The 16,672-nt window shown below is 43.2% G+C and overlaps 1 protein-coding gene across 5 annotated transcripts in view; it reads left to right on the top strand.

The window, feature by feature from the left end:
• Positions 1-16,672, top strand: part of tns1b (tensin 1b) — a 163,835-nt gene that overhangs the window by 137,272 nt on the left and 9,891 nt on the right. For 4 of the 5 annotated variants that reach the window (XM_054614700.1, XM_054614703.1, XM_054614704.1 and 1 more), the window contains 7 exons: positions 3,117-4,625; positions 8,941-9,134; positions 9,219-9,357; positions 12,742-12,837; positions 13,702-13,882; positions 14,382-15,376; positions 15,488-15,574. In XM_054614700.1, the coding sequence (XP_054470675.1) occupies positions 3,117-4,625; positions 8,941-9,134; positions 9,219-9,357; positions 12,742-12,837; positions 13,702-13,882; positions 14,382-15,376; positions 15,488-15,574 (3,201 nt within the window). The remainder of the gene's footprint in view (positions 1-3,116; positions 4,626-8,940; positions 9,135-9,218; positions 9,358-12,741; positions 12,838-13,701; positions 13,883-14,381; positions 15,377-15,487; positions 15,575-16,672) is intronic. The other variant, XM_054614701.1, reaches the window with a different exon arrangement.

The raw sequence follows: 16,672 nt of genomic DNA, 5'->3' as shown, positions 1-16,672 counted from the left end.
CTGTATATGCGTGCATGGAAAGGGCTCATTTCTACACATGCCGGTGACGGTGTACGCCTTATTGTGTTTTCAGTATGTTTTTTTTTTCATCTATAGCTTAAACAAGTCTTATATACTGGATATGTTTGTGTAAAGCAAAAATCTTTGTTTTGCCCAATGGGGACTAGTAACAAACTGTGCACCCCTTAAGAAAGAGTGACTAGCCTACAGGGACTGATGTCATTCTACCAAACTCTACATTGCAATGGTCCCCCCCCCCCCCCACCCTCACATACACCGTCAAACAGGCTGTTGTGATAGACCTCCCACATACGCACACACAGCAGGAGCAGCCTTTAGACTAGTGAGAGCCACTGAGCAGCCAGCAACAGCCGTAGCTCTCCTGATCCGGCCACACAGCTATTGAGGAGAGGGAGGAGGAGGATAACACATTAGCCAAAACTAACTCCCCAAACTCCATCTTTAATCCCCCATGTCCCACCCAACCGGCTTCTCTGCAGGGCTTTTATCATCCTAGATTGGGATTGTACGGTCGTCTGTACTGCTCGCACAGGTAGGGGAGCTGTTTCTGCTTTTTCCTTGGACAAGACTTTGACTTACTTAAAGGTGACTTGTTTGAAGTGTTGTAATTCAGGCATTCCGGCTGTGAAATCCACTGAGCTGTGTGACCTATAATCCCGATTGGACGGGTCACATTTGGCTACGGGGCAGGTGATCATAAAGGTACTGAAATGTAGAAAGGGAAGGGAGCTCTTCTTTCACGACTTATGTCTATGTTTATCTACATGACTTATGCATTAGAAGTGTGTGTGTGTGTGTGTGTGTGTGTGTGTGTGTGTGTGTGTGTGTGTCTGTCTGCACTCACGTGGACAGGAATGCATCCAGAGCTCCAAACTTGATACTTGCAGTTTCATGAGCTACATAAATGTGTAATGATGACTTGATTTGGAGCCTCCTGTTTTAGCAGCTAACTTTTCAGGGGAGACAGCACTGGCTTTAGTGGAGAATTCACATTAGCAGCTTTTTTCTGGGCTACGGTCTGTATTGACAATGGTAATCATGACAACCGTAGTGACACTGAAGATACACTGTCCAAATGGCATGCGATACTGGACCAGGCCATTATTAAGACTAGACAAGCTGGAAACAACCATAGTCTCTTTTTCCCGCATGTGGTCTGCAAACGTACAAATCAAAGTAAACTTACTAGCGGATTAGCAGCAGAAAACATACACTGTGTTTGTCTGTGACCGAGAGCCCCCAGATTTGTTTCCACCGCTACAGTGCGCCATTCCCTTGGCAAGTTGCCCCGGGCCAGCCAAGGAGACCTTGCAGTGCCCAGCCTGTGTATACGCCCACCAAGCTCCATTACAGAGCCCAGTATTCACTAAAGCTGAGATGGAGATATCTATAAGTCACAGAGACACAGACAGCTTCTTTGTGCAGCTCTTTTCCCAGCTGTAGAATCAGAACATGGCTCACCATGAGTTATGAGGGTACTTGGGAACTTTAATGGACAGTAGAAGAGGAATTATCTGTCAAGGTATTGTTATGTTTTTTAATGCGTAGCCAAACAAACTGTTACTTAATGCAGGGTGTAACGTTAATGTTGTTTTTCCCTTGCCCGGTCGAGCAGGTGGGTCAGAAATTCAAGTACATTTTTTTCTTGCCCTTATTCAAATTGTTTTATTTATTAGCAGTTATCAAAGACCAAAGTTAATTGTTAGGTTTAATCTTTTTGTAAATAAATTAGTTCAACCCACATCCTCTAACTCCACCCAACTAAACTCCTGTTTCCAGAGTAATTGAACTGCTCGCTTGTACTTTAATAAACTTTGTCTTTACCTGCTGCCATTTCTTCGCAAGTGCCTGAGCAGTACTGCGCATGTGCAACTCTTATCAGATGGGAAGGAAGCGAAATGGCTTCACTTCTTTGCTTCTTCCATCATAGGCTCTGAAAAAAAATAAAAAAAATCTTTAATTGTTTTTTATCACTTGCCAAATCGTGCTAGTGAGTTGCTAGATTTTCTGGCCCAAAGTGGCCCCTTACAAAAGCGCAATCCTTGTTGTTTAGCCCTGAAGTGATGTGGAGGATAGAGAGTTGTGATTTTTCAGACATTACACATAAATCTGTCTGCCTTGATGCACTGTGTTGGCTGTATGAGAGAATGCGGGAGGAAGGAAAAAAGTATGTGTGTCTCTCATGTCTCTCTCAAAGTATGTTGAGCTTTTTGTTTTGCTTTGGGTGACGGAATCCAGGAAAAGCCTTCAGACTTTCTTAACTCAGTGAGGCTGATTTTCCATTGATGACTAAACTCTCCTGATCGGGGCACCCTACTTCCTCTTCACTAGACTTGGGTGTGGCTGTTTCTGAATGTGTATACGCATGAGCATATGTATGTGTGTATGTGCATTTGTGTTCATTGAACACAATCCACATAATAATAATAATAATAATAATAATAATCAATCCTTTATTAGTCCCACAATGGGGAAATTATTTCTCTGCATTTAACCCATCCCGGAGGAGCAGTGGGCTGCAATTTAAAGTGGGGTTAGGTGTGTGATGTTCAATTCATCCAGCCACGATTCGATTTAAAGTCTGTGATGTTCATTCATCCAGCCACTTTCTACATCAGCTCATCCTGTTTACAGTCGTAGGGATCATAAGCAAATAAAATAAACAACTGATTCATCTTCTACAATACCGGTATCCCTCAGGTGGTGCAGTTTAATCCAATTGGCTTCAGGAAGAGCAAGGCAGGCTCCTGTGATTTCATCGTTTTTTCCACACTGCATGCCGCAGACCCTGCTCATTTCCTGAAGCTGGTAGAATAGGTGGACATGAGCCAGTGTTTAATTTAACTGCAGCTTTTTTGGCCATGCCCACACAATTTCCCGATACCCCTGTTTCCCTCTATGATAGTGATACTTTTGCTCCTTAGTGCCTTTATGAATCCTGTGTTCTTAGAGGATAACACATATAGTTCTGTAAAAGTATTACTGCTTTAAAATTACTTTAAAATTAAAGATTGTGGAAAGCTGAATGGTTTTTGATTGTCATCTTTGGACCTAATGTTATTCTAATGAGCCTCTGTCATTGTTGTTTGTTTTAGAAGTCATCCATACCGAGGGACCCCTGGACGGCAGCCTCTACGCCAAAGTTCGTAAAAAGGAGTCTGTGGAAGGATCAGTCACAGCGAACGGCCTCCCGCCCACTGCTGCTGAGCATGCCCTACCTGCGGTTGACCATGCCTTGTCAGTGAGCAGCGACTCAGGAAACTCTACTGCCTCCATCAAAACTGACCGAACTGATGAAGCGTCAGCAGCTCCTCAGGCCTCTACAGTGAGCCAGACACACGTTCCTGTTGGTGAGGAGTTACCCTCAGTCCATCACCAAGACCCTCCTGCACAACAACCAATCAGCCCCCAAGAGAAACAGGAGCTGGAGCAGCTGCTGAGTGGCTTGGAGGGGCCCATGCATCGACAGGGCTACCTGTCCACCCCGACCTCTGCTGTTGGCGGCATGCTTCACCTGGTTCCTGCTCAGGTCCATGTCAATGGGCACGGTAGCATTGACCGTGAGACAGACATTTTAGATGATGAGCTGCCGATCAGTCGAGAGGGCAACAGTGTGGACAGTCTAGGGACATTCTCCTCCACTGATGGTCGGGCTACACCAGCTGATCTTTACTACCAGCCTGAGTCCCTTGTCAACGGCCAGGACCATGTGCCGTATCTGGAGCGCAGTGTCCCAGAAAAGCCTCTGGAAACTGTCCGGCAGCAGGTTGCCATATCCAACAAACCTGTCGCTTTGACCCAAAGTGATTCAGCCCCATTTTCCGGTAATTACATGGCTACACAGAATGGCAATTTGTACCACTCTCAGTCATTTAGTGCAGAGCCAAACTCTTTGCCACAAGCTCCCACCCGCACCACCAGTAGCAGGGATGCCGTCCAGCGTGGTCTCAACGTTTGGCAGCAGTTCGGTGTACCAGAGGAGCCAGTAACGGAAGGCTTCACTTTTAGTCCACCTCCGTCTGTAGCAGTGATGTCCAGCCACCACAGCCTCCCACAATTCCCTCATCGCCACAGCGCCTCCCAGCAAGAAATTGAGCAATCTATTGAAACTCTTAATCTCCTCATGATGGACCTGGAACCAGGCTGTCCGCTGGTGCCAAAGTCCCAAAGTGCTCCACTGCGGGAAAACAATTTTGTGGTGACCACCCAGCCGTCCTTTTCACAGAGCCAACCCAGGCCTTCCACACAGGGCGATGCCACCAATCACACCCACTTTTCTGGTCCAAGCCTGGCCAGCCACTCGTCACCGGCTCAGGTCTCACCCGGGAAGCCTGGTACACCAGAGCCTGTACATGTCCAGGGATCTCCGTGTTACACATCTGAGAGGGCTGGAACCAGTCCTTCCCAACAAGCCTACCCAGCCGTTGTTGGTCATGTCCAACTCAAGCCCATCAACAGTTACCCACCAAGCACATTGTCCCATTCTGGAGAGGTCTCTGAGCCCCAGAGAAGCCCTAGCGCTGCCTCAGCATCACCCCAGCCAAGAGAAAGTGAGCAAGATGAAGTCTTCAACGTTGAAGGTCTGGTGGCCCAAAGAGTGGCTGGTAAGATCTAACATTAAGTTATTCCATCTTGATACCATAGCTCCATTTATGAATGAGCTGTTATCCAAAAGCAGGTTGCTTCTTCATATGTATTAAAATAAAAATGATCTCACAGGATTTCTAAATTGTTTTTCTCACACAATACTAGATGCAACCTGCGACTGAATAACAAGTTAAAAATGTGTTGATTTAATTTGGAAAGTTTGCAGTAGGAACACTATATGACCAACTGCTGAGGTCACAGATGTGACTACCTGACAACCCGACTTTACCTTTAATTTAGTTCTACATAGCATGCTTGCACAGATAAATAGGGCCTGTGTGGCTCTTCTGGTTTAAAGAGTTGTACTCTGATGGTGGGCTGTCCTTTTCATTTCACAGCCCACCGGTTCTCTGTTGGGCTCACATTACAAAATTAATCTTGTTTGTAGCCTTCCACTATTACTTACCTCAAAAAGAACCCAAACTCTTCATTTGGTTAATTATTTCCACAAACATTCCATTTTCCAGTAGAGACAAAACTATCACCCAGTTGTTCAATTACCATTGCTATATTCCAAGTTTCATATTCCACATACATCAAACTGTTTAACTAAAATAGAAGTAGTCTCTCTTTGTATGCATGCCTGTCCTTAGAGTTTCTTGACAACTGTTCAAACAATCAAAGTTGTATTGAAGTGTTAAGTTGTTTTGCAAGAATCAATACCACAGGCCAAGCAATCGGCCAAACGGGCTCTGGACAAGTAGATACTAAGCATTATTCAATGTACCAATTGTGTGTAATATTTAATTTTGTGGCAGGACAGAACATGTACTGAAGAGTAATGTTGATGCCACTGTCCCTGCCCTGTGCACACATGTCTCTCGGAAAACACTGCTGTGTCCTTATCTCGTTTCCTGAATGTCATCTCATCAGTCCCCATCAACCGGGCTCAAACAGGAAGTGTTCTCTCCAGTCCAGCAGGTTGACTGTTCCTAGATAAGCACATCAGACATCCTGCAGAGCAGCAAGCAAGTCAACATAGAACGGTGTGATAGCTGAGCCCTCAGATAACTATTGCCAGAACAAGCTTTTCTCGAGTCAACAATATGGCTCGGTTTATTTTACTGCAATTTAAATGTTGAGCAATTGTCAACATTACGCAATACGAAATGGTAGTTTAACACTGTTATGATTTAGAAATGTAGTATAATGTTTGTGTTAGATAAGTGAGACCCTAGTCTGATTGCATCCTACTTCCTCTATCATAGAAATTCTCCTTTTTTAATGATTTATTCAGACAAAACTGTTTCATTTGTAATTGTTGGAGTTGTAGGTTGATTTCCAAACTGATAACAGGAACCAGCTTTTTTTTATATACATGGAAAATATCTGTCAGTTTCCTTATGTTCTTTTTATAGGCGGGACCTCGTCTTGCTTGTTTTCTTTTTCCTTTCAATTTTGTCATCATCATTCTCCTTTCTCTCATCATCCGTCTGTTTACCCAGAATACTCGGCTCGTGTCCAAAGTGTCATCCCCAGCATGACTTCTTCTCAGTCTGAGCACCACCGTTCTCACTCCCTCCCGGGTTGGTTCTTCCATCCTGTCTGAAGGAACACTTAAAAAGAAAGGAGAGGTCCTTTTTTACAAAGTGTTCCTTCAAGTAGTCAAAGTTCAAGTCTGTATCTGCTTTGCCTTGGAGTGCAGTGGGCTTTGATTTGCTTTTAATCCTTTCTCATTTCTTGTTTAATAACTGACTGGCCCATCTGCAGCTAGTCATCTTTCCCTTCCTTTCACTTCCTCTTTCTCCCTTTCATACGTAACACATTTTTGTCTGTCATCGTCAGATTTGTAGAGAATCATCATTATCATCAAACTAACCACTACATCCTCTTTGCATACATACTCGCCCTTCATTCCTGCTTGTTCTGAGTTACAGTTTTCTACCTCAAGATTAGGGAATTACCTCAACCATCCCAAATGGATAATGTTAAAGTTTCACAAGAACTAAACAAGGGAGGCACAAAGGAGGCTCTGTCCCTTGCCAGGAGAGTACATGTCACAAGATCCATTTTGCCAAACTCTGGGAACAATACAGAGGCTAGGATACACTGGATTCATTCAAGGCTGTTTTTTTCCCTCACACTATTTTGAAGATTTACAAAGCCAGACAAAGGACACCAGATCTAGGAGAGACCCCACAGTCTTCATTGGAAACATCGCTAAAGCCCTATGTGTCCACTGGGAGAAAGCCACCACAATGCAGACAGGACTGTACGGTTTTAAAGGCCCTTTTTTAGTGATGCAACACAATGTCAAAGTTAAATGTAACAGAGTAGATCTTGTATTGTAGAGTTGGAATGAACGTCATCATAAAGTTTCTGTTCTACAAGCAATTTTACATAAATTTTGATTTTTTTTTTAACACAAGACTATTAGGAAACTATAAAATACAATTATCTCATTGATCTGAACCTACCTTGCCAGGAATGCAACCCCTTCACTCTTACCTTAGATGACCTCGCCCAGTTGCAGGTGTGCACATATGGAGACACTGGATCACCTCTCAAGTTGATGTTTTTGGAATCAACCCCATGCTTATCCTCATGATGCCTGGATTTTAAATAGCTGAGAAAAGTCAGTTCTTGAGAATCTCCAGCCGTCCCAGCTGGAAACCATTAGCAGTTGCTAAGGCAACAACGCAGTGTTTGACAGTACTCTGCTTCTGAGCAGTGCATCGTGGGTACATCTGGTTCTCAGTTTCTAGGCTCGGTGCAATGGTGGGTGTGTTTCTGTTAGGGGGTGTTGACTGCATACATGCTCTGCAAAGCTGTCGGTTCCAAGTTTTTTTAACCAACACCTCGCCAACACCAAGCATTCTGACAGATGGCATGATTCCCACTTATTTCATTTCTTTCTTTTTTGTAGAAAAAATACATATAAAATAAGTACATTGATTTATTAACAGAAGGTGACTTCGAGGTACGGAAACTTATAGAAAATCCTTTCTAAAGCCTCAGCTTTAAAACTGTGGTGGCGATGGCAGCCACCTTCATTCCTAACTGTTTAACAGTTTGAAGTTCAACAGCTGCTATCTATAAATTTTCCCCGCAGCTTTTTGGCCAGGTCATTGCACCTTCACTTCAAAATTAGGCTGAGTGAAGGGGATATTAATATTTTCACATTTCCATAACAGGCTCGTAGGGTGTCTTTTGTTTCTACATGATGGAAAAGTCAGCCAGCATCAAACTGACAAAGTCAGTCCCATTTCTAAGGTCACTATCAGTTTTTTGTTTGTTTTCAGTTTTCCTATGAGATCATTTAACCTCTGCGAAGGCATGTTCTCATGTAGGTGTGAAAGAGAAGCTCTAAGAAAGAAGCAATAATGAACTTCAGGTCCATCCAACATATTTTTCATCCACCTGTTTTAGTGAATTTGAAACATCTAGAAAGTAACCCTTAGAAACAGGCACAGTGTAAGCTGCCTCAGCACAAACCACACCACACGATTTATTTACCCAATTTTCCCACTTGTTTCTTAAACCTATTGTTCTCCCCTTTTTTTCTCCCATTAACCTTCATCTTGTTCCAAAGCACAGTTCAGCCAGTGATAGTCTTTCACATTGGCCGTGTAGCTTTGGCAAGCATTTCATCCTTTGCTACCTCAGTCCGCCAGTCAATGGCTTTGCATATTAGCATAAAACTCTTAACTCAAATCGTGTTTGTTTTATGCTGGTAGCTCTCTCTCTCTCTCAGTTCAAACCAGATTAACTGAAATGAGCTTACTGGCCGCTTTGAGGTTCAGCCAGATCTGGCCGCATTTATGCATTAACAAACATACAGCTTGCACCAGTGTATCAGAAAGTCTTGATTATTTGTGTGAGAGAACATTTTCATTCTTGGCATTCCAAAAAATTGTTGCTTTTTTAAATTTCAGCTGAAGCTAGAAGGGTTGGCCGTCACTTTTATGTAACTTATTTCCAAGGTCAAGGTATTCCCTTAATTTGTAACACTTAAAAACAAAACACAAAAGTTTGTGTGTTTTGTTGGGGATATCATTGAGTGGGTTTATTAATTAATGAGATACATCCAATAGGTTTCAGTTTGATCAGCAGCTAACCATTCATTAACCTTGTTTGTGTGCATGTTAAATTCAAAAGTTTTGAGAACCACAACCAAAGTGCACACGATGGCCTGTGTGGTGAGCATTCACAATGGCTGACAACCCTTAACCTCTAATGATGGTGATGGCATTGCTGGAACAAATAAGTGTGATTAAGCAGAAGTGACCAGCCCTTGCAGAATTTTAACAGTCAACTTGCGTGTCATGTCAGGTGTCCTGTCCCGTGCAGTGTCCTTGGACGAGCCTGCAACCCTTCCCCGCCATCGCATCACCAGCGACGGCCATTACCAGAACAGTCCTGACGACGACCCGTCTGCAGATGTCCCACTTCGGTCTCCCGTCCGCTGTGTTTCTCCGGAGTTTGTCAACGCCATAGCGATGAACCCTGGAGGACGACCTAAGGAGGTAGAGAGCGTATATTTTGCACATACATTGTGGGACAACATACATTGTTTGCCCTCTGACTTGTGTGTTTGTTCCACTCCTCAGAGACACATGCACAGCTACCGAGAGGCCTTCGAGGAGATGGATGGTGGCCCCATCAGTCCTACACCCATAGTTGGTGGTGAGGTGTTTCCCCAAACCCCTGCCTTCCCCGTCTCGCCGCAAACCCCTTACTTCAACTTGTGTAAGTCCCCCCTCCGGCTGACAGAAGGCGCTGTGGAGCTCAGGCATAGTTACAGTAGATATTCAAAATTAAAACACGATTTACATCAAATCCTAACTGAAGGTTGTATTTAACAATGGTTTCACTCTTATTCTGAGATTAGTCTTTAGATTTTTGTATTTACATTCACTTTTAAATGGCTTATTTGAGTAATGATTTACCTACAATTCATCAACCTATGGATGTCTCTCTTTTTTTTTAAAGTGTAAGAACAGAAAAGTAGAGTAACTTGTGATATTGAACTGGTGTAGGAAAAGTCTTGAGGTGTAAAAGGTTCCATCATGTGTTGAGACTCTTGGCAGTCGCTCAAGGTACTTTATCTTGACTTACATTCATTTCTCTCTTTATGTACTTCATTGGGTACCACATATTCCAAGCAGTGACGATCCCTACTATTACCATATTCATTCAGATTGTAAATGGGCTGCATTTCCAATGTACGAGTGGGACATTGCAGCGCTCTAGCCTTGTGTTAGCTCATCAAAATGCCTGAGTGGTCACATCTCTTGAAGACTGAATCCAATCTTTTCTTTTCAAGAATGTCTGCAGTCATCATTCAGTAGATGCAGAACAAGAAAAGGGGATGAAAAGAGACCAAAAAAAGCCAAGTCAGTTTGGTGTTACTGATTCAAGTGTAGAGTCTTTTTTTCAGTATAACTGTAACACAAATTATAAAATGATTTTACAAGAAAAACATGTTTACTCAAAGTCTGGAAAATAGAAAACATACAGATACCATCCCAACCTCCCGCCCTCTTCCAACCGCCTCTCGCAGTCTCACATGCACTCCACACTAAAACAAGAGTCTTGTATTAGGTAACGTGTCTTTGGCCAACTCTACCAATGATCTCATCTGGTCCTCTTGCCTATCTTCCCCCAGGGCACACCCATAAAAGCTAGTCATAAAAAGTCAAACCATATTTTTAAAACCTGCTCTGTGAAGCAACACCCCTCCTTCCCCTCAAAAGTGGGAACACTGCTTCCACAGCGATGCTTAGTTGTAACCTTTAGAATTTTGAATCTTGAATGAATTAACTGGGACACATTGAGATTGCGTAAGATATGCGTTTGTGAGAAATCACATGGTTTTCTTCATTGTTTGTGATTTAAATAGAACTCTAAACTAGATTATTATTTTTTTCAAAGTTTAATAAAGTTAACTAAGATTAATTTAGCAGTTATTTGCAAAACTTCTTAAAGGTGCATGGTTAGACTTGATTAGTGCTCATGACACTAGATTCATCTATGATTTATTTTCATTACACAGCTATCTTGAATAGTGTTGTAGTAGTAGTCCTCAAACACTTTCCAAGTTTTCACTTTGCCTGCCCCGCCCAAACACCACCCACGATTAAATGTGGGGCATCTAGGTGGCAAGTACAAAGAATTTATTTGGATTCTTTGGTAAGTGGAGGATGCACGTCTCTCTACCGGAGTACCACTGTCCCACAATGTCAGCCAAGTGGAACCCCCATCCCCCCATCCCTGTCCCTTCCCTCTACCCAAGTGAGCTTTACCCATCCCTTATCACAGTTCTGCACTGCTTTGGCATGGGAGCCACATGAGAGCAGCACTGGCAGCACAATGAACACAATGTAGGACACACATCAGGCATATTCAAGAGTATATTTGCGGTATTAAAAAAATGTGAATAACCTCCACTTTCATGGACTGACAAAGTCAAAAATTAGAATCAATGTCAACACACACAGGCACAAACACTGACCCATAGACCCAAACACTTAAAACACAAAGACATTCCACTCTCTCAGCTGCTGCTGCTCTCTGTGCTGCTGTTGTCATCTGTGTTTTGGTTCCTGTTGCTGCCTTGTTTCACCACAAACAGCACCCTGCCTGCACCCCCCCAGCAGTCTTAATTACCCAGCCATTTATGTCTTGTCCTTTGGTAATTGTGCTAGCAATATGTGTTTGTTATCACAAAAGTTTGCCCCTCCCCCCACATCATTATTTGTGTTTACGCTGGAGGGGAATATAGGAGTAGTTGGCATGGTTAAAAGAAGACTAGTGGTGCAGAACACATTCTTGAATCAAACACATTTATAGTTTGGATGTTTCTAGTAGAACAGGTCTAAATATGACAGAGGCTCTTGTGGCGACACACTCTACTCCTGATCTTTCCCTCCAGTGTTAATGTAGCAGAGACTGTATCAAAGTGCCTGTTCTTTTATGGACAGTAATGACTTTGTCGCAAGATTTGATTCAAAGGAATATAAGGATGTTAGCATGGTGCCATGCCATTGTTCCAATGGCCCATTATTCTGAAAAATGTCCCATCCGACTGAAAGCCCATTTGTCCGACAGCCCGTTATCACAAAAACAAACTCCCATCATTCCGAAGGCCCATTGCTTTGAAAGTACAAACTCTGCAAATTGTTATCCAGAATGAACCATCCGGTTGTACTTTTTTTTCCCTACTATGAGCAAGGTATGACCCGCCTCTGGTTGGCTTACCCTGATATTCCTACATCTCACCTAAACCTAAACCTAACCAACCCAACCCAACAACAAAGGCAACGAGTAATATGACGCAATGAAATCTGGAAGGTCCGATGATGTCATTCTGCATAACAATTAGCCATGTGTTTCTGTTTGTTGCAAGGAGAGTGTATATTTTCCGAGCAATGGGTCTTCAGAACAATAGCCATTTGTTTTCAGGATAACAAGCTGTTGGCCAGATAAGTTGTCTGATGGGACATCCTTCGGACTATTTGGGTTTCAGAATAATGGACAGAAAAGGATTGACAGTACCAACTAGGTTTCCTAATGTAAAACTAAAACAAACTAGAGTCTACAAATGTAGAAAATGTAAGAAACTGAGGATTACTTATTCTGTTCTTCTGTAACATTCTGTAACAGATTCCTGGAGAACCAAACACTCTTTATCCAGTTTGACCCGGCTCTGCTTTGTGTTTGACACAAACCTTATTCTGCTGTTGGTAGATTGAGGTCGTGTCACATTGTTATAAGTCAACTGCATGTTTTTCCCCTCCATCAGAGCATGAGCGCACCCCTCTGGACATTTTGCTCCTGTGTGTTAAGCTGTGTTGATGCTGTATTGTCTTGACAGCTGTTACCTGTGTGTTAGAATATGATTATTAAGAATAAAGGTCAACTTTAAGCGAGCAAGACAGTCTTTAAGAATAACTACTGCAGACCATATGGAAATAATGACAATTAAGAAAAAAAAAATTGTACACTTTTGCATCATTTTCTAATTAAGTGAAAAATTGATAAATCAATGGTAGATTGTGTCAACAGGAAGCAGCTGTCAAGATGTTAGTGATGTATGATGCTGTGTGGTGATAAGTGTCCTATTCTCTTTAGGTCGGTCCCCTCCTGGACTTGCCAAGACTCCACTGTCAGCACTGGGTTTGAAGCCCCACAACCCAGCAGAAATCCTCCTCAATCAAACAGGCTCAGGTTGGTTGCAACACTTACTTTATTGGAATCACAACCTTAAGTTTAAAATTAAAATTATTAAGTCTTTTTTTTTAAAACCTATTTTTTTTAATTTATTTTGTAAGTATGAACAGCTGACAAACACAAAAATGCATTTATAACATTTATATGGTCATTTGAGTTGATAATAAACTTAATAATTAGCAGCCAATTAAACCAGTTAAGTTGATTTGTTGCCTAATCCTAAACTATGGTTTCCATTTTAATTGACAACGTTAACCATGAGTTTACTGTGACCGTAGTGGATTGTCATAGTTTGACGCCAAGTGGTCTGACCAAGCGTCAGTATGTGACGAGTTGGGAATGAAAACCCACACACACACCATTTTAAATGAGTATGGCACAGAAAAAAGATATTCTTCCCAAGTCCCTTGCTGTACCTCTGTTCCTTTACATTATTTTGTTTCTCTGTATTATCTCCAATGATGCTCCACAGAAGATGAGAGCAGTGAGGGGGAGGAAGGTAAGACTGCTGCTACGATGCCACGGATCATCAACGTTTAAATCTCCTCCTCCCCATTTTTCACCACCTTTTGCTCAGTTGCAGTCCATTTACATCTTGTGTGGAAAAAACATTTCCGTACTCATTTTTTGTCTGGAAAAGAGTCACAATCACCCTCACGGCAACATACACTGTTACAGCATATTATTTCAATCTGGTGCCATTTTGTGTTCACTTTTTTCGCCATTTTTTATTGGCATAATATCACCATCACACAACTACAACGCCACAAAGCTAGAGGGAATAACAAATACGGACAGAACAGCAGAAGTGAATAACATGTGTGGCTAACGGAAAAACTTTTTCTTCTCTTTCTCATTCAGCACCAAGAAGCTATGTCGAGTCTGTTGCAAGGTCGGCAGCGGCAGGCGGAGAGCAGCCGACGTCACCGCGGAGCCTCAGCCCGCTGGGAGAGACTACAGGCCAGCAGAGAGGTCCAAGTCCCACCTCCCACACACTGAACCCACCTTTGTCCAGCAGCAGCCCCATCCAGATCTCTCAGGGGTGAGCCCAATACATCATGCTCTTTTATTTTCTGTCCAAGGCCTGATCTTAGACCAGAAATGAGTGAATTTGTTGAATAGATTTGATATGACATAGATATGACTTGTACATCATCATTTGGAGCCATAGGTGGCTTCTGCTTTGCAAGGATATACCCCATCAATCGCTCAAAATTGTAATTCCTATTTATTATTTCTATTCAGATATTTCTATTTTCTAATGCAATAGGTAAAAATATACTAAGGTTAAAGGGTAACTGTGTTATTTTTTACCTGGACACATTTTACCATGTTTTGTGTCCAATTGGGTGTACATTGACAGTGAGGAGTTACCCTGAGAATTTACATTGCAGCCCATTTAGTGACTGCTGTCTGCAGTGTTGAAAAATACCAAAGTAACCCTTAAATGCTTTTTAGTCTGCAAAGTCATGCGTCCAGATAAACAGTTATGATGTGTGTAAAACTCCAACTGGTTAATTACGTTTTCAATTCTCTTCCAGTGATCACCCCACAGCAGAGAGCAGCGTTAGCACTCCGTCCCAACCCACTACTGATTCGGGCTTCCGCTCCCAGGCCTCAGAGAGTGCCTACCCCACTCCCACCCCCTCATATCAAGCCCTGAATACCCCCCCTTCTTCCTACCTAGATTCCAGCTCTCCGACCTCTTCCTACTTTGGCACCACTACCCCGACGCTATCCTACCTTGGTCCCAACGCCCTGCTGGGCAGCTATGGGGCCTCAGACCCCAGCCCGCCCGTCCCGGAACCCTCCCAGACGTCACTGAGCCACGGAAGTCCCCATGCACAGCATCGGACCAACATCCTTGGCTCCACCTACAACCCCCTCCTCCAGCAGCGCTCTTATCCTATTCAGGAGAGTTCCATCATGGGCCAGCAAACATCACCAGCCAACGGCTTTGATGTGGGTATGGTGGGTCTTAGTGGAAGTCCCATTCTTGGTCGTTGTCCGTCTCAGGGAGCTCAGCGGAGCCCGGTCCTCAACAGACAGCCGTCCCTGGGCCAGCCAATACAGAGCAGCCCCGTGCTCAGCGGACAGCCATCTATCACACACCCCCAAGGAAGTCCAGTTCTGGGCCGTCACCCGTCTATGTCGCAGGTTTCCCAGAGAAGCCCCAGTCTGGACCGTCACCCAATGCACAGCGGTTACACCACCCCAGATGAGAGACATGGGAACCTGTCGCGACAGAGCAGCTCGTCGGGCTACCAGGGACCACCCACTCCCTCCTTCCCCATCTCACCTGCAGGCTACCAAGAAGGGGGAATGATGGGGATGGGTGTAGGGTTTCGGCAGGGCAGCCCAGCACCTGGTTTCCAGCCCCAGCTTCCAGAGAAGAGGCGCATGTCGAGTGGCGATAGACCAAACGGAGCGCTGTCCTATGGCACGCTAAACGGGAAGATAATGTCTCCGATGAGTGGAGGAAGCAACCCCAGCTACTTCCACACCCTCTCTGACTTCTCAAGGTTCAACATGTCCGGTAAGTACATATATTATCTGGAGTGACATGAAGACACATTTTGGAGTCCTTCTCTGTTTGAGCCTTCTTTGTCACTTCCTTTCTTTGACATTATTTTGTTTTTTGTTGCAGATGGAAGTCCTGAGAGCAGGCTAAATGTCAAGTTTGTCCAAGACACATCCAAGTTCTGGTACAAGCCAGACATTTCCAGGGAGCAAGGTGAGATGCTGAGAGAACTTTCCCTTAAATGACCTTGGAACAAGTATTGTAACTTTTCTTGCCCTTTAAATTTTACTTTCTGGTGCCTTGCTGGGGATCAGCAGTTAAGTGTGTGCCAGTGTGTCAAAATGTTTAGACAGTTATGTCTAGGAATATTCCACCTCAAACCTATGTTTTGAATGTCAAAGACCCACCTCGCTTCTAAGGTGGAGTTTACTTTGCAGCATGCAACCTTGCTAGCAAGAAGAACAAAAAAAGATTGTTGCCACCTTCCAATACTGTCAGACAATATAGAAGTGGATAATAATGCAGGATTGGTTTGAAAAGGTTGAATGGATGTCTTAAATACGTCTTTTCAACTACGTCACCACCATTTCTTGTGGAGTATTCCTATGAAGCATTTAAAATGTGTTTGGGATGATTGAACTTTAATGCTTTTGTTAAATTTGTAGTCATTCCATAAACTTTCATGCAAACAAGCATTAGCATAATCACTTTACATAAATATATGAACACATATACGCAATAATGAACACTCATTATCACATTACATGATCACATGTGCACATGCACCGGTACACACACATCTCTGTATGTGTGTGTTTGGTTGTGAGGTCAGTGGCTGTTGACTGCCCCATCTGCATTTGCTTATGGCCAGTATTGGATTATATCATGTTAAACGCAAGCACATGTTCAACTGCAATGACATCACACACACACACACACACACACACACACACACACACACACACACACACACACACAAAAAGTTTATACTTAGTGCCATGCACTTCCAGAGGAAAAGCCACACCACATGTAGAGAATTAGGGAACATCTGCATGTGTTGCTCATCTCCTCCATCTTCCTTCCTTAAACTATCACATGTGGATAGGCCGAGGCCTTGAACTAAACAGTGAAGTAATTCATCTGAAGCTCATCTCCTTCTACAATAGCGCGTCAAAAGCAAAGTGGCTTTGTTAAAAGTTGTAGTGGTAATGAAATACAGACTGACTTGCAGTTTTTTTAAACAAAGGGTCAGGACTTGACTTTGGCCTTTGTTCTTGGTCGTTCTTTAAAATTTCTGCTACCTTTTTCTTT

Source organism: Anoplopoma fimbria, chromosome 16, assembly GCF_027596085.1.
Source record: "Anoplopoma fimbria isolate UVic2021 breed Golden Eagle Sablefish chromosome 16, Afim_UVic_2022, whole genome shotgun sequence".
Classification (NCBI taxonomy): domain Eukaryota; kingdom Metazoa; phylum Chordata; class Actinopteri; order Perciformes; family Anoplopomatidae; genus Anoplopoma; species Anoplopoma fimbria.
This window is presented reverse-complemented; position numbering and strand designations above follow the sequence as displayed.